General features: G+C 41.6%; 1 protein-coding gene across 5 annotated transcripts in view; it reads right to left on the reverse strand.

Moving 5' to 3' along the window:
* Positions 1 to 25,031, reverse strand: part of XPNPEP3 (X-prolyl aminopeptidase 3) — a 30,879-nt gene that overhangs the window by 4,519 nt on the left and 1,329 nt on the right. The window contains exons 2-13 of one of the 5 annotated variants that reach the window (XR_008822217.1): positions 24,201 to 24,317; positions 21,310 to 21,717; positions 19,262 to 19,464; positions 18,320 to 18,382; positions 16,870 to 16,983; positions 14,361 to 14,446; positions 13,539 to 13,722; positions 11,364 to 11,484; positions 10,282 to 10,542; positions 7,392 to 7,703; positions 3,603 to 4,395; positions 442 to 2,302 (exon numbers count right to left, since the gene is read on the reverse strand). Coding sequence is in view for 2 of the 5 variants with exons in the window: in XM_056341305.1 (XP_056197280.1) it covers positions 10,376 to 10,542; positions 11,364 to 11,484; positions 13,539 to 13,722; positions 14,361 to 14,446; positions 16,870 to 16,983; positions 18,320 to 18,382; positions 19,262 to 19,464; positions 21,310 to 21,717; positions 24,190 to 24,307 (1,464 nt within the window). In the remaining 3 variants the exon portion in view is untranslated. Of the gene's footprint in view, positions 1 to 441; positions 2,303 to 3,602; positions 4,396 to 6,351; positions 7,704 to 7,734; positions 10,543 to 11,363; positions 11,485 to 12,212; positions 12,333 to 13,538; positions 13,723 to 14,360; positions 14,447 to 16,869; positions 16,984 to 18,319; positions 18,383 to 19,261; positions 19,465 to 21,309; positions 21,718 to 24,189; positions 24,318 to 25,031 lie in introns of those variants that run through there. The other 4 variants (XR_008822216.1, XM_056341304.1, XM_056341305.1 and 1 more) reach the window with 4 other exon arrangements.

The following is a 25,031-nucleotide window of genomic DNA, read 5'->3' on the forward strand; positions in this document are numbered from 1 at the left end:
TATTGAAATTACATGGCAAAGACTAGGTGCAAGGTGCACAAGGCAATATGTGTATGTGTGCGCTGGCTTTGCCTTTAGAGTGAGGACATCTCATTCTCTGAACAGTCAGGGAAAGAGCATGAAAAGGACGCAAAACATTTTTTATTTATTTGCTGTGACGCACAGAAAACTGCTAGAAAGCAGTCAAGGGTAAAATCTTTCAAGTCTTTTTTCCCAGGAAGATACAAACTGTCCAAATAATAAGTGGATGAAGCATTTCTCCGTGAACGCTGCATACATTGGGCTGAAATCGTTGCGCTAATTTATTTTGACTCTAAAACTGCAGAATAAGTGAAGAAAAAGTCTTTTTACTATAACATTGAGTATTCCAATTGAAAGGGGAGTTGTGGCTTCTGCCTTTAGTGCTAGCAAATACATACAGATATGCAAAACGGAACTTACTTTCCCAGAGAATGGAAGTTTCTGTCTGGCCCCATATGCAAAAGCTCGTCGATCGCTTGTAGTCTCGCTATGTCCGACTAATACGGCAGCAGTCGCATGGGGAATGGTCCTTTGAGTAAAGGTGTGGCCAGATCAGTTGGGAGGAATTTTTTCCATCACTTGAATGCATCGTTAATGCTTAACATTTCAAATGCTCATTAGAGTATGACAGAGAACATCAGGCACTTCCATCAAGACTGGAATTCATAGGAGCAAAAGCCTTGTCCTAACAACTAAAACATTGCTGGGATTGACACTGGAAGCACTTGCTCCTGTTTCCACAGGCTCAGCAATACTTCAGCTGGCCTTTTTATGAAGATCAGCTGAGGGTATGATAGGCAATAGCAGACTGTACAGAAACCATACTTCCACTCAGAGACTGGAAGATGCCAGTTCAAGACCAGTCTAACTTCAACTATTTGCTTAGATTTTACACCTGGGAGCAGTGAAAAGGATACTTCAAAACTTCTAAATATTTAACAGTTACAAAATTAATTAAAATTCATATTATTAATCTTTCTAAATTAGCTTACCTTCTCCTTAAAATTTTATTATTTTTATATAAGTGTTTCTTGAATAAAAAAGCTAGAAATAAAGAATCATCTTCCACCTTGCCCAGATATTGATACTAAAAATAATGGGTTTAATCTTTGAATTTATGTAACAATTTCAAAGTTGGGGGAAGAGGATATGAAATCTGCAACAAGCACAAATTTCAAGAATGCTTCTAGTTGCCATGTGACACAAATAATGCTCTTTCGAAAAAATAATACATGTAATAAAGGAGATAATGCAAACTGTTGTTCCTTGACACTGGTGACCTCTAAAAACTTCCTGAAACAAATTATTATCATCAGTCCAGCCACCTCCAGATGAAATAATTTGTGCACAAGCAGGTTACGAGAGACTGAATGGAAGAGCCTGAAAAGCAAAATTCAAAATGGAGTGAAGCACACTGAGAGGAAAATAATGCTGTGACTGACTTGATAGAAGAAATAATGAATTCCACATAAGTGATGGGCAGTCTGTATTGCCATGTGCTCAGTCTGCAACTGCTGCATGAGGTAGTAGTCACTTCTCTTGGATTAATTACTGAAGAGAGAAATGTAGGTGTGTATCTACTTCCCCCTGTTTGAATTGAAAAAGAAGCATGCAGAAAAGCAGCAGTGGGTGTACACAGGCTCACACCCCTTCTTCTTCAGTCATGGAATAAAGCTCTCATGGAGATGTCCTCCTGGTCAGTGCTTGGGGTTGGGACAGGCTGCCTGGGTCAGTCTCCTCCAGACCTTCTCCAAACTTTTTTCAGAGCAAATCCAGGTTATGGACCCTGTAAAAGGTCACCCCTCCTTTTACCTACCCTCAGCGACATGCCTACCTTCCATCATGCAATCTGCAGCAAGCTTTCAAATGGAAATTTCTTGTTCCGAAAACATCAGGTGACAGGATGAAAACATCTGACACAGTATGTTACCTCTAATATACATTATATTTGGGTCAATACAAGTTTACCAAGTAGGATGGAAAAAAGTTGGAGTTACCTGAAATTTGTATCATGCCTGTTAGATTTCAAATGTGAAGCAAGAACAACAGACACTGAGGATTTCAAGGGAAGCCATTTGCTGTTGAGGAGGTCAAAGTGATCAAACGTAACAGAACACAGAGTTTCAAGGATGGGTCTTTTCTGAAACACCAGATCCCGAGTCCAGAAGGTAACCTCACAGGAAACATCGCGTCACAGGATTACTCGGTTCTCTCCTTTGCACTTACTCTTCAGGATTTGGAATTTTACTTTCACTTTGCATTGGCATAAGTAGTCAGAGATCTGCAAAGGCAGGTGATTCCGGGAACAAATGGAAGACTTAGATAATGTCTGAACTATGCTCCTGTCCCGAACAATTTACATGAATATTTTACACAAACAAACATGATGGCAAAAAGAGGGGCAGGCCTCAGTGCAGTATGGTTCCAGATCCAGGAGTCATTTTGCAAACCCTTTTGCAACTTTACGTTTAATTTTTCAAATGCACAAATGTTAAGTACTAGGGAACAAAAAATAAAAAGCAGATGGCACTATTTACTGGAAGACTTGATTTTCTTCTGTGTGTGTACATGCCCAAAATCTTTTCTACCAGAGTCATGCAACACTTATGTCTCTTCATTGCTTATTTTCTTTCTTTCCTCTCCAGTTCCTTATCCTTCTGCATTTGCTTTCCTTGCTAAACTGTGAACAACCCTGTTGTGCAGCTCTAGGGACTCTGAGAAAGGCAACTAAGGGAGGACATGAAGTTCAGAGTCGTAGGCGTTTTTATAGAAGTACAGTCACAGTTCCATGGTCAAGGCTAAAGTGAACCCAAAGGAGGTATCCAAGCTCTTCATTAAACACACAAAGTTGCTCCTTATCCTCCCTATAATGCCTGTTGGGGGGATAGGGGGCAGGCAAAAAAAGGTGCATAGATTTTTAATGATGGGGTAGTTTAACAGCTGGAGCAAATGACTGAAAGAAACAATTCTCCAAGCCATCCTTCTCCCTCCCCCAGCCTTCAGATCAAGGCTGATGCCTTTACTGAGGGATCTGTTGCTGTCACACACGAGCTAGCAGGCTCAACACTAAATTGAGGGGGTAAAATCCAATGGCTGTAATAGGAAGGCACTTAAACTACTTGATCAAAGGGTGCCTCCTACCCTTTCATTCAGTGACTCGATTAACCAGAGATGGGCAACTTTCTAGACAATTTTCAACTCAGTCCTCTGTTAGCTTGCAACTCTTTAAAAAATTGAGTCCTTAAGAAATGTAGCATTTGGTACATTTCTTGTTTTAAATGAGCTTAGAGAAACAGCTTATCAGTCTTCTAATTTATTATTAACATTCACTAAAACTTCAGAGACAGCTGTACACTGGAGGAAAATAGCTCTCATACCTAATTGCTGAGATTAATTTGCAGTTATCAGTATATTAGGAATTTAGGTTTGCACTACAATCCTCCTTTTCATTAATTGCTACACTTGTTGTATTTTATTTCTCTAAGAACCTAAGTTAGAATGATACACTTTGGTTCAAAACTTACAGTTTACAGTTTTGAATTTCAAGAGTAATAATCACATCTTTCAGACAGCATTCTCACCTTTTTCAGAAAGGCACTCTGGTGAGAATCACAGAATGCTGATTCCTCAAAAGCCTCATACTGCAGGGAAATTACATTATAAAACTGGAAAAAAAAACTGAAGAGGGAGGCATTGTTAAGGCTACATGGCAGTGATTTACAGTAAAATATAGTACAGAGATAAGGCAATTATTCACACGGAATAATTCCAAGAATTATAAACCCTGGAAATTCTAAGGTAAAATGAAGTTTAACAAGAAATCCAAATAAAGCATAAAGAAATGAAGAGCCAAATATCTAAACAATCTTAATTATGCTTGGAGAAAAATCTCTTCTAAATCTCTAACTAGCGAGAAGTCACAACATTTGTTTGCACAATAGGTGTGTGCTTGTACATAATACACTTATACACACATGCTTTTGAAGATTAATCACCTTTCCGTTTTATAGCATGGAACTGAAAGTTCGTAAGAAACCTCTCTGTTATGCAGGGAAGTGCAAAAAATACAGCATGCCTTTAAAAATCTCTTAATCATATCCAAGTCCACAAATGTAGAACTATCTCAGTATGAACTGTATGTTTTTGCCTGGTTACAGTCACCACAGTAACACCCACATAGCTGTTAAAAAGCTCATCTCCTGGAAATAAGAACAGGGTAAAGCATAAATTAGAAAGCAATATACATACCAGATATCTACAATGCATCACAGTAACCTCAGTGGTACCTTATGGAATCTGACAAGTAACAGGTCAGTGCAACAAGCACACCAGGGGTTATGGCTCTTACGGCTGCAGACTGGTACCTCCACAAGTCTGGAGGGGGAACAGTTAGAAGGACAGTCAGAGATTTAAGGCCTCGGTGACAGGGGCAGCTGCAGGGGGATGCAAATTCCTGAGCAGTCAGTAGGGCCGTGTCTCTCTGTCCCTCTGAGAATGAGCTCAGCTGGGCTGAAGGAACACATGCACAGCGTGCGAGCAGGCAGCCAGACCCGGCTCCACAGCGGTTTCCATCCCGTGATGGGAACTCTCCTAATCCCTGATGCCGTATCAAACCTTGTCTAGCCAAGAAGCAACATTTTAAAATGTGAATCAAAGTGGGATCCTGATGGCACATGAGGACAATGGCACAGAAATGCCAACACAAATGATGAACTTCACAGAGGTCACTCAATAGAAATGGTCAGTCCACCAAGAGGAGTACGAAAGGGTGTTCATAGGCACTATCAGAAACACCAGGTTTTGTAGCCTGGAATGAGACCTGCACTGAGAAAGCTTAAACCCCATCTCCTCCTGTACCATTAACAGCTACCCTTTCTCTGAATTACTACAATGTTCACTACGCATACACACTGAGATGTTAAACTGTTAATTACAGAGGTATTGGTTGTAGCTTCCATAGGCAAAACTGATGTATGTTGCACTCTGTGCGCACGTTAGACTGGAAAAGCATAGTATATTATCCCTAAACTTAAAGCACTACCTTCCTGAGTAAAAGATTCACATGTAAGAGATTACCTGATACCTGCTGTTTCCCTGTACAAGAGCCAGACTGCTTAACCTCAGCTCGGATCGGTGGCCAATCCTATTTTACATTAATGTCCCAGAAGTGCACACAGAGGCAGAAGCCTCATTCTGCCTGGGAATAGAAAGAAGCTGAGCCTCTCTCCCTCCCACACAATATTGTTTACTGGTCTGATTTATTGACAAAAAAATGCAGTGAGCCTATTTCCCGGGAAAGATCTGCGTCTCACCCAGTTTTTGCTGGACTGCCAACTTCTCCTAGTTGACAACTGAACCACTGGCTGGATGCTCCCAACCTCTGCTGCCATGATATTCCTGCCCAAGTAATGAAAAAAAGAGATTTCTTTAAAAAGCTACAGGCTCTTTATGGTCTTGAGGGGAGAAAATCAACACAGAGCTTCAACCACTGTCAGTTCTGGCCCACCACAGCATGTCTGAGACCGACATTTGCCAGAAGCTCCAAAGCCAAGACTGCACACAATTCTTGCAGTTTCCCTAGCATCCAAGGGGAAGGAACATATTGAACCCTACAGTAGCCATTCTCACTCCCAGGTCTACTTTCTTCCTAAATTTTTCTTTGCTCAAAATCTGGTCATCAGGCTTACCCAGACAGGAATTAAATTTTTTTCTGTGCCATTGTTAATGGATAACTGTCCCAGTACTTAAAAAGGCACATGCAGTATGAGTCAGAAAGAGAAGGTAACACACAAACAAGGAGAACCTGGAAATTCTTCCTAGTTCCTTTCTGCCCATCTTCTGAAGAATCTGGGTTTGGTTAGCCAAATGTTGGGTGCTGCTTTAGAGAAACAACGGGGCAGGCCGAGGCATAACTTGTCCCAGGAAGACGGGGGCTCGTTGCTCCGCTTCCTGCTGCAAAGGCAGCTCAGAGCTGGCAGCCACTGAAGCCAGCAAGGCAAATGGAGGAGCAGAAAGGAGCCGACGGGAAAAACTGAGCGTCATTGAGCCCACCGTGCCTCATTGTCCACTTTGATGATGAATTCTGCTTTAAAATGTAACTTATTGTTATACCTCTGAAATAGAATGAATTTCGTAAGTCAGACCCGCTCCTCAAACCAGTGTTGTGACAGTGTGCAAATAGTGATTTTTAATCAAGTAGGGGCTGAGCATGCATGTAGGGAGCACATTTAACAGAGATACTGTAATGATCTCAGAAAATTATATACTTAAACGCAGCTTAGATCAGCGTGCTAATGAAAAGATGTGTATATAGGCTTCTGGACAACTCAGTTTAAAAGAAAAAAATATGTCAATTTATTGCAGCGCAGAGTTTTGTTACCTAATTACACAAAGTATTAAGAATCTCATCATAAAGAAAGCATTTTTGTCATTTATCTCATATGGATTTTTCCTAAGTTTAACCCTAACTCTTTCAGCTTTATGGTAATTCTCCTGGGAGTAATTACTAAATTTCTATAGCAATAATTTGGGTAGCATAAGAGCATGTAACCTTAGCCTTGCTCCCTCCATCATAATGAAGATTTTGCCTAGAAATGTACTTTTTCCCCTTCACATTATTTAAATATGACATATGATCAATAACAAGAAACTGCAGAAAACTTTCTCATATGATAATTCTATTGATTTTTAAAAGAAATAATTAAACTAACTGTTAAGATCAAGTTCATCAATACAATCTGACTCCTTTGTTCCTCCCTTCCTGAGCAGGAGAAATCAATCAGGGCCTCCTGGTTAGCATAACCAGTTTCCTGGAGTTATTGCACCACTCTGACCACATACTGAATAGCCATCTTATACCCACTTGTTCTCACATCTACCTGCATACATCCTCACAGCTCCAAATCTTCTCTACTGCATTGTACATTCCCAAAAACCTCCATCTCCATGCTCTTACATGCTCCCTCAGTTTGCTCCTTCCTACACCATCATGTTCCTTTGTAAAATAATGAATGCAATTTTAGGAAAGACATACTGTATTTTTCACAGATAACAGAGACAGAATGCCAAATTGCGTTAAATGCCGAATTTCTTTCTACTTTGACAACAGAAGCATATCTGCAAATTAGCACCTCTGCTCAGGCTGTACTTTAACAACAGGACTTTACCACCACCAAATTCTCTGCAAGGCAAAGCAGGCCACTGGTAGAGGGTGAAATGGGAAAGCCAAGAAAAGCCTCATGGGCTTCCTCTGAAAGCAAAGCACCTTCTCAACAGGGATGGCTGGCTCGCATTCTCTCTTGTACTCTGATGCCTTTAAGACCTGTGCCATAGTTGCAACAAAATCCCTCCCTAAGTGAATTTGCATATACCTCAATTTCTCTTTTGCTTCCAGTGATCCCACCAACACCCTCACCAAGAAGCTGGCAACTCGTGCTGCCACTGAGAGTGGCTCCTGCACCCAAGTGGTTGAAGCGCGGAATCTTTTCTGTGGCAGAGATAGACGGTAAATCTGACAGTATGGGATGGGCAACTGGGGAGGTACGCCACGGGTATGGGCAGCTGGAGAAGGGGTTCTTTAGTTTTCTTGATGAAAGTCACATAAAATGTTCATGGATTTGGTTGTATTCAAGGGATGCTGCAGCATGTGTGTAGGTCCCAGATGATACTCTGATTATCCACCTCTGCAAGAAGTGAGAAAAAGCCTTCAAAAAGTCAGGTTGATAAGACTCAAATTTAATACGTTCTGCAAAACACACTCTTCTTTACATGGAACAACAGATTCAAAACATTAGCAGCAGTTTATACTGAAGAAATGACTGAACGCTGTGGAAGAATTACAGAATGTGGAGCAACGCACAGCCTGAATCAGACACACTTAGCATGGTGTGGCACAGCAGCCCTAGCAGATCCATTAGCCCCCACTCAGCAAGAGTCACAAACACTTCTTTACTGACAGAAACATTCATCTGCAACATTCCTAAGACCTATTCATGTTTGCAAGTTGCAGGATTTTCCTGAGAGGAAAAGGAATTAGCGTGTGCCTACATTTGAGAATGTTCTTTCAAGTCCAGGATAGGTTACAGATAATTTACAAATCTCCCTGAAAAATAATGCTCTTTCTGGAGGTGTTTATATCTATTGAAGAGCCATGCAACTCGATGGCCCAATAAATGACTTTCAACAAATCGTTTTATTTTAAAAATAATTTTTATATGTGTTTCAAAGGGTTATTTACACTAAGTACAATTATTAACTCTGTTAGGTACACAGGCAGATGTGCGGATCAGTGCGCACATGTAGCTCTCAGGTTAATGTTATTCTAAGCTGCTTACGTAGTTCCAAAATCCAAGATTTGTCCCAGTTGATATGGCTCTACAGGTGTAATCAGAATAACAAATGTGTTACAGATCAGAACATCAAAAGTATTCATCAATTCTGTGTCCACACTCAACAAACCTTCCTTCTAACAGTTTGCACTGTAATGTATGAGCATCTAACAAACGCTTCCATTCAAGATTAGCAAATTCTCTCAACTAGGTGAAACTCAATACCTTAACTCTATAACAGCATTTGCTTTTCATCATGTTTAACAAATAAAACCATGGCATGCCTTGGCTGCCTTAGAAGTGCCAAATTCAAACCCCAGTGCAGGCACCCAGCTCCCATAAAAAGCAGTGAGAGATGCAAGACACTGTCCATTTGGCCTTCACTAAGTGAAATGAAACCCAGAAAGAAAAAAACAAAAGAGAGAAAAAAAAGTAGATTTTACTAGAGGTTACACAGCAACACAGCCAGAGGTTAAAACTCAAGGAACCCTGACAACCTTCCCCCCACGCTTCTGACTACATTCACTGTGGGGAAACAGGACAAACCAGGGAAGAGGCAGTGATGTTGATTAGAAAGCAAAATGGATTAGGAAACAGTGACATTATAGTAGGTCAAAAATAGACAATATGGAAAGGGAAGGGAAACTGAGAATAACAGACAAAAACTACTGAAAACTATGGTTAGAAAGGAAGTAAGATGATGAGATGTAACAGCAAGCATAAATAACAGGAGATGCACTGAGAAGAGGCATTTTTCAGACACATTAAATAGCTGACTGTCAAAATATTTTCAGTAAATACACAGATGCCATGTTTGCCTCTAGTAGGTGTATTTACTACTGCATACAATGGCCTGGGCGGTAGGCTGATGTTGAGGGAAGATGTTCTCTTTACTCCTCACCCATTCTAGACCCTCATTACATTTGCAGCTGCCTCAAAAATATTATCACAGAGCATTAGTTACTGACTGCACTTGGCAAAACCCAAAAGGCAGCTGTGATCATGCCCAGAGAGTTTTGAAAAGGAGAATTAATTTAAATTCTTTATAAAAGTCGTACAAAGACTTGAGATTTGCTATAGAGCAGACTCTTCAAAAATACACACAGCATAAATCAGAAAGGTGCTGTGACTGTCCCAGAACTGGACACCTCACATCTAGGTGAGAACCAGCACCTCACCAGGGGAGCCCAGCACAGCCAACACAGCCCTGCTTCCTACATAGAGGTCAGCTCAGAACAGGAGACCGACAGAGACATTTGGGACAAAAATAAGGGAATGTGAAAGACAGCGAGAATGGGTATGTCCAGCCTCCTGAGCACCATTTGTCCTTTCTGAAATTAGCAAACACTCCAATAAGCTGAAAGACTAGATGAGATGTTTTTCCCTACTGCTGGCCTATTTTGCATATATCTGAGCAAGGCCCAAACACATCCTTATCTTTAAAATACTGAAAGCATTCTCCACAGGCTTCAGAAAAAGCTCCTAGCTAAACCCATCTTCCTGGCTACCAAAATCCCTTCTTCCAGCACTCTATAAAAATCAAAGCTGTCTGACACACTTTATCCCCCCAAAACAGCATTTATCAAAGCTTCCTTTTTAAAGTCTGACTGTTGTGAAACTACTGCTAAAGCGGAAAAATCGGGGCCCTGGTCTCAGCAGTTGCACCTATGCATCTGGAGAGGGACCAAGCAGAAGACCTGCTGGTGGCACTGAGAAAATTCATCCCTCCAAGGGCACCAGAACAGATGGATCCACACAGCAAAAGGAAGAATCCACCCTCATGTCCTACAACAGCTCAACATCAGCACTACTCAAATCAGAAGGAAAATGCACACAGAAAAGGTTGCTTTCTTTTTTCACATCTCGGTACCTGAGCCTTTTGCATTCCACTTCCCAGCCCCAGTCTTGGAAAATAACCATCAACTGTCCATACCCTCCATCACTTGACAACTACAGCCCACTACAGGGATCTGCATCCCTGAAGGGCTGTGGCTCCCAAGGAGGATGAAAAAGGCAGAGAAGGGGCATCATGAACTGCGGCCACAGATCTGCTCAATGTGGTAGATCTCCTTGGGACAGTCAGCAGACAAGATGAGAGGTACATCCTCTGTTATCACAACATCATCCTCAATGCGCACACCAATGCCACGAAACCTCTCCGGGGCACTCATGTCATCCTCAGGGATATAAATGCCTGAAAGAAGAAAGGGAATTAAAACACACAACAGTCTCTAGAACACCACCATTCCCTTACTGCACCACCACGAAAGCAGGGTTGCATTTTTAGCAACACAACTTGAGTTTGATCCTGAAAACTTTTAGTAAGAAAAGCTACTCTCTTTCCCCTCACTCATGGCAGATGGTGGACAAAGAAAGAAAAGCAGCCCTTAGTGCCTACAGACACTATCATGTTAATAAAAACTTCCACAATTACAGCTGGCCTTTCTGCACTTCTTGCTCTCAATGCTATGTTCACAATGATGATTTTAACAATGTTCTGAATAGAGAGAAGAGCCAAGCATTAAATATCAGTTTCCAGCTGACAGCTCCAAATCCAGCGACAAGCAGAAAGATTCATCATGGAACATCTAATTTACAAAACTAAGTTGTGAATGCCTGTAATTGCAGATTGCAATGCTTGAGACCTACACTACCAGCGACTGGTAGTAGCTTAGTCACAGTACCAAAGAACATAGCACAAGTGAATTGACCCTGCTTCTCTCTGCACTGTCATTGACACGCGCTGCCATGGGTCAAACACTAACAGTCCGAGGTCTACACTACTCCACTTCCTGCTGCACAGACATCTCAGAATTTGCTTCCACAATTTGTTATCTTGGCCGTGTTTGGGAGGGAAATAGGGTTTTCTAATACTGTAATGACTTTGGAAGGGGAATAACTTAAGATTTTCCAATACTATAATAATTTTCAATTTCACCAGAAAGGACCCGAATGCTACCCTTTTATCCTCGGTGTTGCATGTTTTTGTCCACCACTGACTGCATATCTTTTTACCTGGTTCAATGGTTATCACCATGCCTGGCTGCAGCAGAAGCGATCGGGATATATCCGGGGTATCATGAACATCCATGCCCAAGTAATGGCCCACATGATGCGGGCAGTACTTTCGAACAGCCTAGCAGAAGACAAAACAAGTGTCATGGAGGCGGTTCAGCACAGCCTAACCTGTTGTTCCAATACAAAAGATGGGAAGAAGAGACAGAATAGTTATGTGCTTAACTAGCAATCTTACTGCCATGACTTGGTCACCAGCGGCTGCCTTCCATTCACCAGAACTGGATGGATCTTAAAACTCACCAGTATGAGGTGCCTATTATGAGCATATTGCAGACTACCTTTCCCCCTCACTGAAAAAAACAGGCCAAGCCCATCACTGCCTCAGCACGTCAGGCAAGACTTCAGTTTTTGGCTCACTGAGCTTTGCTGCCCTGACCCTTTCATCCCTCAAACACCCAAGCCCTGGGTTGCTCCCATCAGCAGACCCTGACAAGCAGCTGATACAGCTGCTACATCATGTGGCAAATCGGCACAACAGGGCAAACGTGTGCGTTTCGCTCAGTAGCTATGGCAGGATTTTAATCCACCTCTACAGGCCACAGACACCGCTTCCCTCCCCCCGCACGATCCTAATGTCCCTCCCTCCAGAGAGAAGCTCCTTGACAGTAGGAATCAAAAAGCTAATTCCTCCTCTGTCCTACGGGGCTCCTCACTTTCTCCGGGGGCTGAGCTGCAGGCGCTGCTCCCATCTGGCTGTGCTGCTGCCTGCCAAGAGAAACCTGCGGGCGCCTCTGCTCACTGGCAAGGACTTGTGCTGTTGCTGCACTGACACCGTGGGACAGTTACCTGTGGCAGAAATCTGTCCTGCTACCAAAGGGGTAGTAGTTCCGTCACCTGGTTCTGCCATCTTTCTTGCATGGGCATCAGCAATCACAGAATCACAGAATGGTTTGGGTTGGAAGAGACCTTAAAGATAATCTCAGTTTCAACTCCCCGCCATGGGCCGGGACACCTTCCACTAGTCCAGGTTCCTAAAAGCCCCATCCAACCTGGCCTTGAACGCTTCCAGGGATGGAGCATCCACAGCTTCTTTGGGCAACCTGTTCCAGTGCCTCACCACCCTCACAGTAAAGAATTTCTTCCTAACATCTCATCTAAATCTACCCTCTTTTAGTTTAAAACCATTACCCCTCATCCTGTCGCTACAGGCCCTACTAAAAAGTCTGTTCCCGTCTTTCTTAAAAGCCCCCCTTTAGGCACTGGAAGGCAGCTATAAGGTCTCCCCAGAACCTTCTCTTCTCCAGGCTGAAAAACTCCAACTCTCTCAGCCTGTCTTCATAGGAGAAGTGCTCCAGCCCTCTGATCATACTTGTAGCCTTCCTCTGGACTCATGCCAACAGGTCCATGTCCTTTTTATGCTGGGGACTCCAGAGCTTAACACAGTACTTCAGGTGGGGTCTTATGAGTAGAGGTGTTTTACAGTTTTTGCAAATCATGCATGTTTGCAGTGAGTGGGACCAGATAAACTTCTCTAACTGAAAACCAATCTTATTTTACCTGCAGGTTTGGCTCTAAGGCAGACCAGTTTCCCAGTCTTGTTCACCACGTAGCTCTGTAAATCCCAATACCGACACTAAAAGGTGCAGCAGGTGGAATGACTGAGAAGAATGGGCTGCACCTTTTGGTAGCACTGCAGATTTATGCTACGTTAAACAGACTGCAAAATGACAACTAACTGCCTGCAGCCAGCCCTGGACCCAGAATTTTGTGTTAGTGCCAATGTCTCTAATAGGTCCCTTTGCACTGTCTGTACTCTAAAGCTGCATCTACACTAACAAGTAGTGCAGGCCAATGGGAATGGAGCTGCAGAGTGAAACAGCAAGTGCCAAAGAACAAAGATTCACACTATGTGCATGTAAGATTGGGGGGTTACTTCAGACCAAATTGTGCGCGAATGGTTGGAACACATCTTCAAGTTTAGCCTTGTCTGAAAGAAAACCAGTCCCGGGCTGAGACCAGCCCACATCATGAATTAAAGCACAGTGTGTGGTGACAATTAGAAGATAAATCTCAAAAGCACATTCCTGAGCCAAACTAAAGCCACTAACATAACCCAAGGAGCAAACAGTCAGACCTAGTAGGGGGAAGCTGAGTAAAAAAAACTTCAAGTACCTTGAAGAAGTGGCTCTCAGTGATGCTGCTCTTCAGAACACCCAGCTCTTTCAGTTTTTGTCCAATAAGGCTCAGCATGAGGCTGTAGATATTTTCTAGACTCACACCTGGGGAGCAGAGGCTCAGGCAAGACTTCTGGATATCCAGGACAGCCTGGTATAGTTCCGCTTGGGGTTTGGTGAACCTGGAAACCATTGAGAAAAGGAACAAAGGACATTTTCTCACAATTAAACCTCTAACCAGAACCTATTCTGGGGACAGATTCAGTTCAATGTTGGAGCAGGGAAAGTCAGAAAGGAAAGCAACTGTCCCCTCATAGGAAATGCCAGACAAAGCATCACCACAACATGCCCTTCAGTACAATGTGTAGAGGCAGCATCTCAGCTGACAACCTAACCCCAAGGCAAAGCTACTACAGGAAAAAGAATGCACTTGAGCAAAACATACAGGAATCAAACACACAATCACAGGGACATCACACCAATAAATTCACGACTGAAAACCATGTACAGGTCAACTAAACTCCTGTTTTCTTTCACACAACCAGAGTCAGCCACATCTGAGCACACAAAAGCCCTCTCTGCACTTTAAGCACACTGTAATAGCTGGAAATAGCAGTAATCGCATATATTCATGCAGTAATTAATGAGGCAGTGGGGAATACAGCTTCTCATGCTAAAAGATTAGTTTATATAATTTGATTACTCTGAAGAATCACAGAATGGGGCATGTTAAAACTACTCACACAGAGATTAAACACTCAATCCATCAATTATTTATGAGCTTCTCAAAGTTCTTCAAAACAGCCTTATTATACTGTACCTTCCATTGACAGGCCAGGTACGCGTGATGTCACTTACATAGCAGGAAAACTCACATCCACCATCTAGCAAGACCAGTTCACCATCCTGAAAAATAACAGGAAAAAATGCCCTGTGGGTCAGTCTGGCTATTAACCGAATTGATTTTTCTGTCTGAGAGCAGGAAAGGAGATTATGTATTTATTTTTGCAAAACAGCTGCAAAGATGTGAATTCCTTTTGCAGAACAAGCAGCACCCCAGGTGCTACTGTTTATAAATAGGCTATTCCAGTTGGATTGTTTCTCTGCAAGATAATCTCTTGACTGTTATGCTTATCTACAGCCTGAATTCTTAACACATTGATTTTCAAACACTTTGGAGGAAAACCAGACATTTTTCTTGAACTATTCTGCCCTCTGAGACATCAGTCCCATTCACACCTGCATCACTTACTCCAGCAAATTACACCAGTGACTCCTTTCACTAGAATTTTGCTGCTTGTGACTGAGACAGAAGGGATTTGCAACAAAAACATGTATTTCTGAGCCACCCACAAGATCACCAATAGCTAAAGATTTAGCCTTGTCACAAGGCAGGAGCACCCAGCAGAATCACTTCTCTGACAGTGCATCACTACTGTAAATGCAGTATTGAACCATCTTCCCTGTTCTCTTCTGGGACTTTCTTGACTGCTCCAAGATATATTCTTGACTGCTCTGAATCCATCTGGTGATGAAAAAAAACTTTTGGAGATGTGAACCTCCAATTCAGTTCAGCAAAACTGTTCCATGTCAATTAAATCACTGACTGCACATCTACCAAAAAGCCATGCAAAAAAGACAAAGGACCAGGAACAAAACCACTGCCTTGTTTTGCCTTCTTAAAGGGGTTAACAACAAATAGAGCAGTGAGGTCTGTAAAAAGTTTGGGTTAAATTCTCAATGGATTTATACTACATGCAATCCAAAGCCTTTTATAGAGATTCACTCCACAGAACTGTGACTTGCATCAGAAGCCATGATGTGGAATGACAAAGAATAATTCTAGCACATTAAGGGAAAAAATAAGAAGCAGAATTTCACTGCTAGCACTACTTCCAGTGCTAGCTACTATCATTGTGTACAGTTAAGTGCCACAAACCCTTATACGGTAGATAAACTAGCAGCGAGCAGATATCACTATCCCACTGAATGACAGGCCAGTAACTATCCATTTAAACTGTACTTTTAAACTTTTTCAGAACAGCTGGTTCAATTCTTCAAGTAAAATATGAAATTATAGCACCTGCCCTCTTCCAAGCAATTAAACAAGCCGGGTAACAATTTATTGGCTAAGGGAATTCAGCCTGTGGTTTGATTGTCCGGTAAGTGCCTTACATTGTGCATCCTGTCCTCTTTCTTTAAAGCTGAGTCCACTAAGTGGTGGACTGAATGAAGTCCACATAAGGCCATAAGCAGCCTTCCACTACCTTTCACATTAGACACCTTGTCAGCCTATTTGGCAACAAGATCTGTAAGAAGCAGCACACAAAGGAAAAGAGTCAAGTTTACAAGTTTAACCTCCTACTTAACAGTTTTGAAAAAAAAAAAAACCCCAACCAACAAGTGACAGTCATTTCAGTGAACAACTTTAACAGAAACAACCAGAGTTACATGAGCACGCCTGACCTTGGATGACAGTACAACAAAGGCTGCCAAAAGCAGCCTGTCATATCTTTTGTATGTCTGTTTCTGCAGATCATTTCAAGGTCTGCTAGCATGCCAGCTTCAAGAAAAGACAACGCTAGTGGGGGAAAGTTTCATCCTGCATTAAGACAGAGGAAAAATATGCTCCTCTGAAAGCGAATCATGAGTGGAGCAGTGGGGGAATATTGCTTTTGAAAACAGTTAACTGAATCTAAAAGCATGTTGTCAGGAAAGCTGGAGAGGGCTCAATTCAATAAAGTGAATCTTCAAAGTAAGACAAGACACGTTAATTTACCTACAGCTGTCCAATCTACCTCTCAACATTTAACGTTGATTCTTTCCCTGCTTTGCTGGCCTACATAGAGTCCAAAATGCTTTTCATCTTTGCCAGAGCAGGAACACACTATTGCACCTTATGCTGCAATGCAAGGCCAATCAATGCAAGTGACAGCAGAAGACCCCCTACAGTGCCTTCACTCTGCCTCCTGCAGTCGTCCCTCTCTTTTGTGTGCTTAGCAGCCCACCCAGAACTGCGCACTGCTGCACACAGTGTGGGACCAGACATGCTTGCTAAATGAAGTAATTTGCAAGCTTGTTTGCAAGTCCTTTCATTGTTCAGAAAACACTGCAGCAAGTGCAAAGAGGAGAGAAAGAGACTAGATGGAGCAAAGTTAATCTGTCACTGACAGTAAAACTAACCAGGGTAGGATTCCTTTCCCCTGCTCACTTGAAAACAGGTACCTGTTTTCATCTGTTCAGTCAAAACAAAGAGCACCCAGGGGATACATATGGGGACAGTGTGTCACAGCACTGCATTCTAAGTTACTGGACAGCATATGGTTTACCTTGATGAGCTGATTGTTCTTCACATAGTGCAAAGTGTTTGATCTGTTGCCACCAGCAACAACAGGGGGGTACGCCAAGATGTCAGCACCACGAGCCCGGCACTCGAATTCAAACTGGAATACCAATTCAGAGAGGACACCGTTAGACTGATTCAGATCATTAACTGCCCCGGGACTATTATAATTCGTGTCCTACAACTGTTTTCTTAATTTGTACAACACAAAAAACTGGAAAGTGAGTTTACTAAATGAAAGCAGCCTCGAAGGTTTTCCAAGAACACTGGAGGAAAAAAATACAGAACTATCCCCTTTTCATGAGAGTGTTTAAAGTCTGCATCTGGTCTCATGGAAGCGCTTTCTGGTGCAAGCTGTTCAATATTGTTTCAGACATTCATTACACTGCCACAAATCAAAGTGAGGATGCTCTTAGTTGCCATACAATTTTACAAATTTCAAAGATCCTAAACATCAGCATGACAACAGTCATGTTTTGTTGTTGCCTTTTAAAATTGCAAGTACCAGGATATTTACAACAGCATCTATTTTCATGACTCTGTTAAACTAAAATGTTTGAAAGCATGCACTACCTTAATGTCCAAGGGGAAGAAAAAAAGAGAAAAGCATCGTAAGCTTCAAGTTCCTTTACCTTTCTTGAGTGATGAAGCTGATGAAAGCATGGAAGTTAATAAACTGACATCTATAAAGACCCTCTATATCCTTAATATATGAATAAATGTCTTTTCTGTAACTACCAAAACCCCATGGGACAGAACACTCCAGGATACCTACAGATAGTAAAACAGGTTTTACAATCCTGATCTGGAGTGAAAAATTGATCTGTAAAATACACTTTAATTAAAATAATTTTCTTTACGTCAGTCACTGCTGCTCAGCACCATGTCAGCACAGGCCCACCTACATTGTAATAGAGGGTCAAATCCTGCTGATGTTTCTCAAGCAAGCATCTCACTGCACTTCTTTACAAACTTCCTTACCAAATGAGCAGGCCAATTAGTCCTTATTTTGTAACTGACAGGCGTCTACTGTAACTGAAAGCTTCAAGACAGCTGTGGTAATTTGATGTAGTCAGAGGTTAGAGTCAAAAGAAGCAGGCTTTACAACTAAGTGTGATAACTACTTAAGCTCTGTACAGTAGACCTGTATTATAGAATAAGGTAATAACTGTTATCTCTGATTGTTTAGTAAGTTTTGTGTTTAAATACAGTAGAAAAAGACAACCGCTATGTTCCTTCAAAAAGGGTGCCGGAAGCACAGCTGAAGAATTCATCACACCGACTTTTCCACATGTCCTAGGAATCACAAGAACTGGGTGAAGGAGAAATGTGCTACAGTGGGAGGCACATTACGAAGAGATCTGACATTTCTAGTTTCCTGGAAGGATAACCAACACCCAGCCCTTCTATATCACCTCCGGCCACAAAGTACTCACCTTTGCATAAAGAAAAGCCTCATCCACCGGGGATTTGCTGGCAAACATTGTCTCTGTGAAAGCCTACGAAAAAGAAAGGCCTTTCAGTTAGCAAAGGAGCCTGAACTTGAAGGAAGTTGGGGTTTTTTTTACCTGCTGTCTTTTGAGGAAGGCCTAAAATCAGCTGGCCCAGAACACAGGAACCAGAGGCAGCTGAAAATGCAGAGTGCTACCAGGACCAAAACCAATTAAGCTCTGTTCCCCTTGAAACTGTATTTAGGGGCTGCTTGGCTCTAGTTTTTGAACAAGGATTAGATGATTGAAGCTGATGCCAGGGGTTAGCATTTTATGAGTTGTCTCACCTGTGGATTCCCTCACATATAATAGGAGTGTCTTATGCAGCTTTTCCTTCCTTCTCTCCAAGAGAAAGACAAGCTGTGCCTCTCTTTCCTATTTGGCTATCTATTTTAATAATGTTCATAAAGACAGAACTCCATTTGAGGTATCTGTCAGATTTGTTTAAAACTGCCCAATGAATTCAAAATGTATTTGAGGGAGAAGGGGAAACATGGAGACATACAAAGGAAACATGTTCACAAAAGTCCCGTTTCTTCAAAATCAAAAGGATAAATGGGAAAGAAAATGGCATGGGGAAGGAGAGGGGAAGCTGGGAAGAGGTTATTCCTGTTCCTGAATAGATACTGGTTTTAAACAAAGTCTAACAGCTGCTGGTTTGTTTTCACTGGAGTTACACTAACTGCAAGAAGCTGGTAGTCCAAGCAGTCTTCCCGTTTCTCCTTGTCACCTGGAGGGAGCTGAGCCCAGCTGATAGTCGAGGCACAGAAGTTCAGTAACAGATTAAACCAAACCTGTCCTTCCAACCCATCACCCCATCAACAGCCCTCTCCCCTCTCTTCTTTAAAGGAATGCATTGGTTCATCTGGAGAAGACATGACCCCATACCTCTGCTGTCACCCGTCCAGCTATCTTCATCCTTTCAATCTCTGCAGGAGATTTGATCAGCCGAAGGTTTTGCACTAGATGTCGGATGCCCTGGATGTGGTTTTTGTTCTGAGATTTTATCTCAGCCAGGGGCTGCATGTAGTCAGAGTGCAGCTTTGTATGCACTGGTTTTGTCAAGTCGTACCAAACAATGTTTGACTCCCCTAGAACACAAAACAAAAGCTGATACAGATGAAAATAAATGTAGAAATGTCCTCCATATACTGGACAAACTCACGCCTCCTAAACCAGACCTGCTGCTACATTTGAGAAACTAACTTCCTCTCAATCATTTACAGACCATACAGACACTTCCAGTGTAACAGGATACTAGAAATCTATTCAGAATCTGGAAGATTACCAACTCATAGCATGTAGATTTGACAAACCCCACTTCTATGCAAACACTGGGTTTTATGATAATCGCTGAACACATGCATCTTGCACAGATCCATCCAGAGTTTGGTATCAAAGTTGCACTTGCGTAAGCGAAGCAGCTGTTGCACTGCAGTGGTGCATGTTCTCAGTTATTCTCTCATTTAGCCTGTCCCCCTGATGCTCCCGCCTGAAGACAATTTACCTTTTCCCTATCGCATGGAATCAGGTTCTTTATCAAACTACACTTCAGAATATCTTTGGGGAACAACTGCTTATTTCAGCCATTCAAAGAATATGAACTTACTGAGGACAAATGTATTTACCTATGTAGAAATTTATTTAGAACATCACAGTTAGCACCAGCATTCTCCCCACAGCATTTTAAATGGCAACGAGTAGAAAAGCCATGCTGAATCACAGCTAACGTCCACCTAGGCTCTCCTTTGGTGACAGTAGCCATTAGCAGAAGCTTACAAGAGGTCTCTAAGAAACCATATTTATGAAAGAGTATTTCCCTTGGCACTTCCTCCCCATTCTGGTTTCTTCATTTCAAGGATGCATTTTCATTACAGTGATGAACTGCTTTTCATGGACCTCTCCCCCACAGAACTAAAAACTACCTTTGACATGTCTTAAAACTTATAACTTTGACATTCCAAGCCTTCCATGAATGATCTACAACTTAAAACTTAAAAGGTATCAAAACCTGCCATGTGATCATTTCATTGTTCCCTTCGTAAATCATGAAAAATAGCAACTATTCATTTCTACTCATCCTCTCTGTGTTTTCCATAAGCATACACATCTCTCATACCTTACCTTCTGTTTTCTCTTTTTTAATCTGAGCAGGTTTGTCCAGCATGTATTTCATACAGACTCCACTCCATACTTTTCATCATCCTTGTTGTCCTTTCTGTGACTTTTCTATTTTCAATATATCCTTTTTTTGAAACAAAATAACTAGAATCTGAGATGGTATTTTGGTATTTAAGACCCCAGAATTCACTCTATTTGTGTAATCCCCCAAGCCTTTGCCCTTTTTATATTGTCATAAGCCTTCAACTTCATTTTATAATGCATCTGAATTTACTGTGGATTATAAGTATTGAGGCTACATGGTAATGTTAGACGTAGAAGAACATGTCTAAAGGATAGCAACATTCGCATTGCAAGAATAAGTCAACATCTAACTAAAAAAGGTGAGTGGGCTAACAACCTCCCTGTGTGGATCATTTTCAAAGTCTATTATGAGTAAAATACCTTCAAGTTTCCTATACCTCACGTGGTTCTGGCTCTGTCACCAAAAAGCTATGACTAAAACAACATAGTTTGCGATGCTCTCTTGCTTATGCTGTTCCTTATGTTTCACAGATATGCACACAGGCATTCACATGGATACACAAGAAATTCAGAGGGGAGAAAAAACTATTCTTTGCAAAACTACATATCCACTAGTGACTCTCGAGAAGCTAACGAGAACTCACAACTGCCTTTGTCATACTGCCATACCTCCTGGACCTCCCCAACTTCATGGTAAGTTTTGAACTGGTGTCACAGACCACCTTCCAAACCCATACCATTCAGACCCTGCAAACCACACCTCATCTCATTCCCCTTCCATTTTTTGTTACCTTTCAGCTTGGCCACTAAGTGCCTGAACTCCTCGATGGTGTAAGCTTCATCTACTCCTGTGAGAGCAATTGCTCCATCTGTGCCTGATCTGGGCCCGTCCCACAGCTCTCGGCATGGATCTCTCCGGGGCACAAAAAGCATGGATTTGTGGGACGGCAGTGCTTTGCCAGGAATGCTCTGCAGCACCAAGATGCTGTCAGGCTCCTGGAACCCACAGAGATACAGGAAGTTAGTGTCCTGGTGGAAAACGTAGGGGATGTCATTGGTCATGTAGTACGTGGGGTTGGACAGCAGAATCACGGTGTGGTCCAATCCATCCCAGCCATGAGCTTCCTTCTGGATCAACGCCATCAGTTTGTGTCGGCGAAGAGCATATTCCATCTGTGACAATCCTGGGGTTACCTCTCCTACAAATACAAAACAAATGAGATCGACAAATTCAAAGCACTCATGACATTTTACTACTCACACGCCTGATTTTTGCCTACTCCCTGATGCCTTTCACATGCATGGCTTTGTTGTAATCCCTCACGAGCCTTTCTACTGCACTCTCATGCACCTCTTCAGCTTCCATCCCTACAGCACATCCTCAGTCTGCTTCTCTATCATGCAAAGACAGAAATTTATGTTAACCAACCAGATTTTCTGTTACGTATTTCTGCAAATACGTGCAAAGGCAGAAATCACAAAACCTGGCAGATTTAGACAAACATCCAAAAAGATGGACGTTTGCAGAGACATGAAAAAAGGGGAAGGGGCAAGGCAAACTGAACTTTGACTGCTGGAAACTGATGGGGTTTATAGCATCTGGACATTGAACAGAAGATTACCTCCTGAAGTTGAGCATTAATTTCCTCAGATAAAGCGAGAACATCTATTCAAATACACACTAAGTCAACTCATAAAGTAACTAGTTCTAAACCATAAGGGGCAGACTGAGTGTTACAGACACTAGGAGATCAGGCAGAAACACAGAGGTGGCAGTGTCAAACCTGTCACAAGCAAGATTCCAGGCAGAAACCAAACGCAAACTGCAGGCTGGCATCACTCCGATTAAGAGAAGGAACCTTCTCCAGAGCTGATGTAGCTTTCCTCGATAATTAGCAATTTGTTTTTTTCTGAAGTTAAATATTATAATCCTAATGACTCTAACTAAACAACCAATCTCTTAGATGGCAGTGTATTTTAAACTGCTCTAGTCACAAAAGCTACAAAGTACAGCGATGAAGACACTCACCAAAACCAGACGGAAGTTGAAAGAACAAAGAACAACAGCTGAAGTATGTATTTTTAAGTATGTAAGACTCCTTAACTATGATCTAAATTAATATAGGAGCCTTAATCAGTACTTTGGCTAATATCCTATTTTAACATAGAATGCATTTTCATACTGTTAACTTTCTACTTTGATTATCTTTTCTTCCTCTTTAATGTATTATACAGTGACAATTCTAGAACAAAAGTTGAAATTTGACTTGTAGTTTAAGTAGATTCTTGTGTGAGTGGGGTTGGAGGGGCAAATTCTCTCCAGAATGTTTTTCCTTGACAAGAGTTCAAGAAAATCACATATTTACACCTTTTCAAAAAAATACATCCCCAACACCTATTTGGTTTTGAAAGTCTAAAAAAACTCCCAGCAAACAAACCAATAAAACTACTATATTTGTTTTACCATGCAGATCTAGAAATTACAGAGAATACAGAAACTGTTTTAATGCAATCTGATCTCACATTTCTGCAATGTTATACTGAAAATTTCACATGCTCCACCACATTCCAGTCAGTTTTCTAACAACCACAGTCCAGTGAAGTTTAGAAGCTGCAATGAGGTGAAACACGGAAATCCCATTTGTCTTCTGACTGCGAGGCCTGGAAATTCTCTTTGCCTTAAAGGCATTTCATTTTTAAAACAATAATTGTAACAAACCAATGTCATATTATTTTAAGGAAAACATCACTTCTTTATTAAATGGAAAATTACTGTGGGCAGCTAGAATTCTCTTCCAGTGAATACCTTTAAAATGGTCAGCCTCACTTACCGTGAGCTGTTAATCAGTACCCTGAGCTAATATTCAAGTTAGCCCAGCTTTGAGCAGAGGGTGGACCTGCTAACTTTGTGAGGTTCCTTCTGACTGGCATTATTCTACAATTAAATATAGAGGTATATGGTTATATAGTCATCTGTTCTCCCCGTTTACCCACCTATGGAAAGACAACACATAACTAGAATGCTTTGCTGGATACATTCTTGAATATATTTTCACTTCCAAATTTTTTTAATCATGGTCATCTCATACCTACATGCTTATTTTCATTAATCTCAAAAACCTGCACCTCAGCTTCTCTTTCACCGCCACCATCTAACTTCATAGCCACAAGTCTCTTTTTCTTCTTTTCCAGCTTTGAATACTCTTCTGAAGGGGCTATTTTCTTTTGACAAGTGGTGTCTATCTATCAATGTCTCTCCCCCCATCTCCTTTTCTGAATGAGACCTTTATTTTGTGACTCACAAGACATTGGATATGAAGCATTCTGGCAGTTCAGCTTGCACAAAGGTCTCCCCCTTAATATAAATCATATGTATTTGCAGGGCAACAAGCTCGTGAAATGCCACTCCCGTGAAAGGTCTGCAGTACCAAAGTAAGCAACACCAAGCATGCCACAAGAAAAAAGGTAAAAAGCTAACATGTGAAGCCTATTTGTGGACTCAGTATCATCTCAGACAAGGAAATTAGCTACTAAATATAATTACTGCCTAATGATGAGAATCACAAACAGCTGAAACCATGGACACCTATGATGCAGCAAATTAATACTCTGTCCTAGACACCTCAGAAAAATACAGACAAGAAAATACCAATGATTGCCTTATACAGCACCTGAATCTAACCTGGTTTGAGAAGGTGTGGGTGTGTGAAGGGGCTGGGCTGGCCCAAGTACCGGTTTGGAATCCTCTTCTGCTGGGCAGGCTGGATTGAAAATCTTCGGAGAGCACATGACCTGCAAACTAGAGCAAAAGAAATGCACCATGTCAAGGTAAAAGACCTTTCTTGTTAGAAAACTGCAAAATCATCCTCCATACACTTGACTCTTAGTAGCATTCACTAACCTTATAACACATAAATATCCCTCCTTAACTTCTCAATTTGTTGTCTACCACAATATTTTGTGAAACAACGTGCACACAACTCAACTAATGATCAAATATTGATAAATCAAATCGGAAGAAATTAACACGCACTAAACCTGACAACCCAGAAGAAAACCCAGAAAGCTATGTTGGTTTGCACATCTGTTTATTCATGTGGGTGTGATGCACTTGGCACTCTCCCTCCCTTGCTTCCCACAAACACCACAGAGCATGAAGCACATCTGCCTATCATTTCTTGACTATGTCTTAAAAAAATACCACTTATCCAGAACAATTATAGTTTTCAAGGCCCTTCCAGTTTGGGTTTGTTTTTTTTTTTTTACTAATAATGCTAAAAAGAAGCCATCAACTAACACGCATTTACGCAGCAATGCAATTTTTTTCCTGATGAACGACACTCCGGACTCCCTGTTTATGTATTTGACAGTAGCGTTAGCCAAATTGAAGGCAGTTCATCAGAAGCATAGTTATGCATCCCACTTCCAAATCCACAAACAGCCAAAGCAGACAAATTTTAAAGAGAGTTAGAATGTGCATTTGGGAGCTGGGGGTGTCCACGATAAGACAAAA

This window comes from Falco biarmicus, chromosome 5 (assembly GCF_023638135.1).
Source record: "Falco biarmicus isolate bFalBia1 chromosome 5, bFalBia1.pri, whole genome shotgun sequence".
Classification (NCBI taxonomy): domain Eukaryota; kingdom Metazoa; phylum Chordata; class Aves; order Falconiformes; family Falconidae; genus Falco; species Falco biarmicus.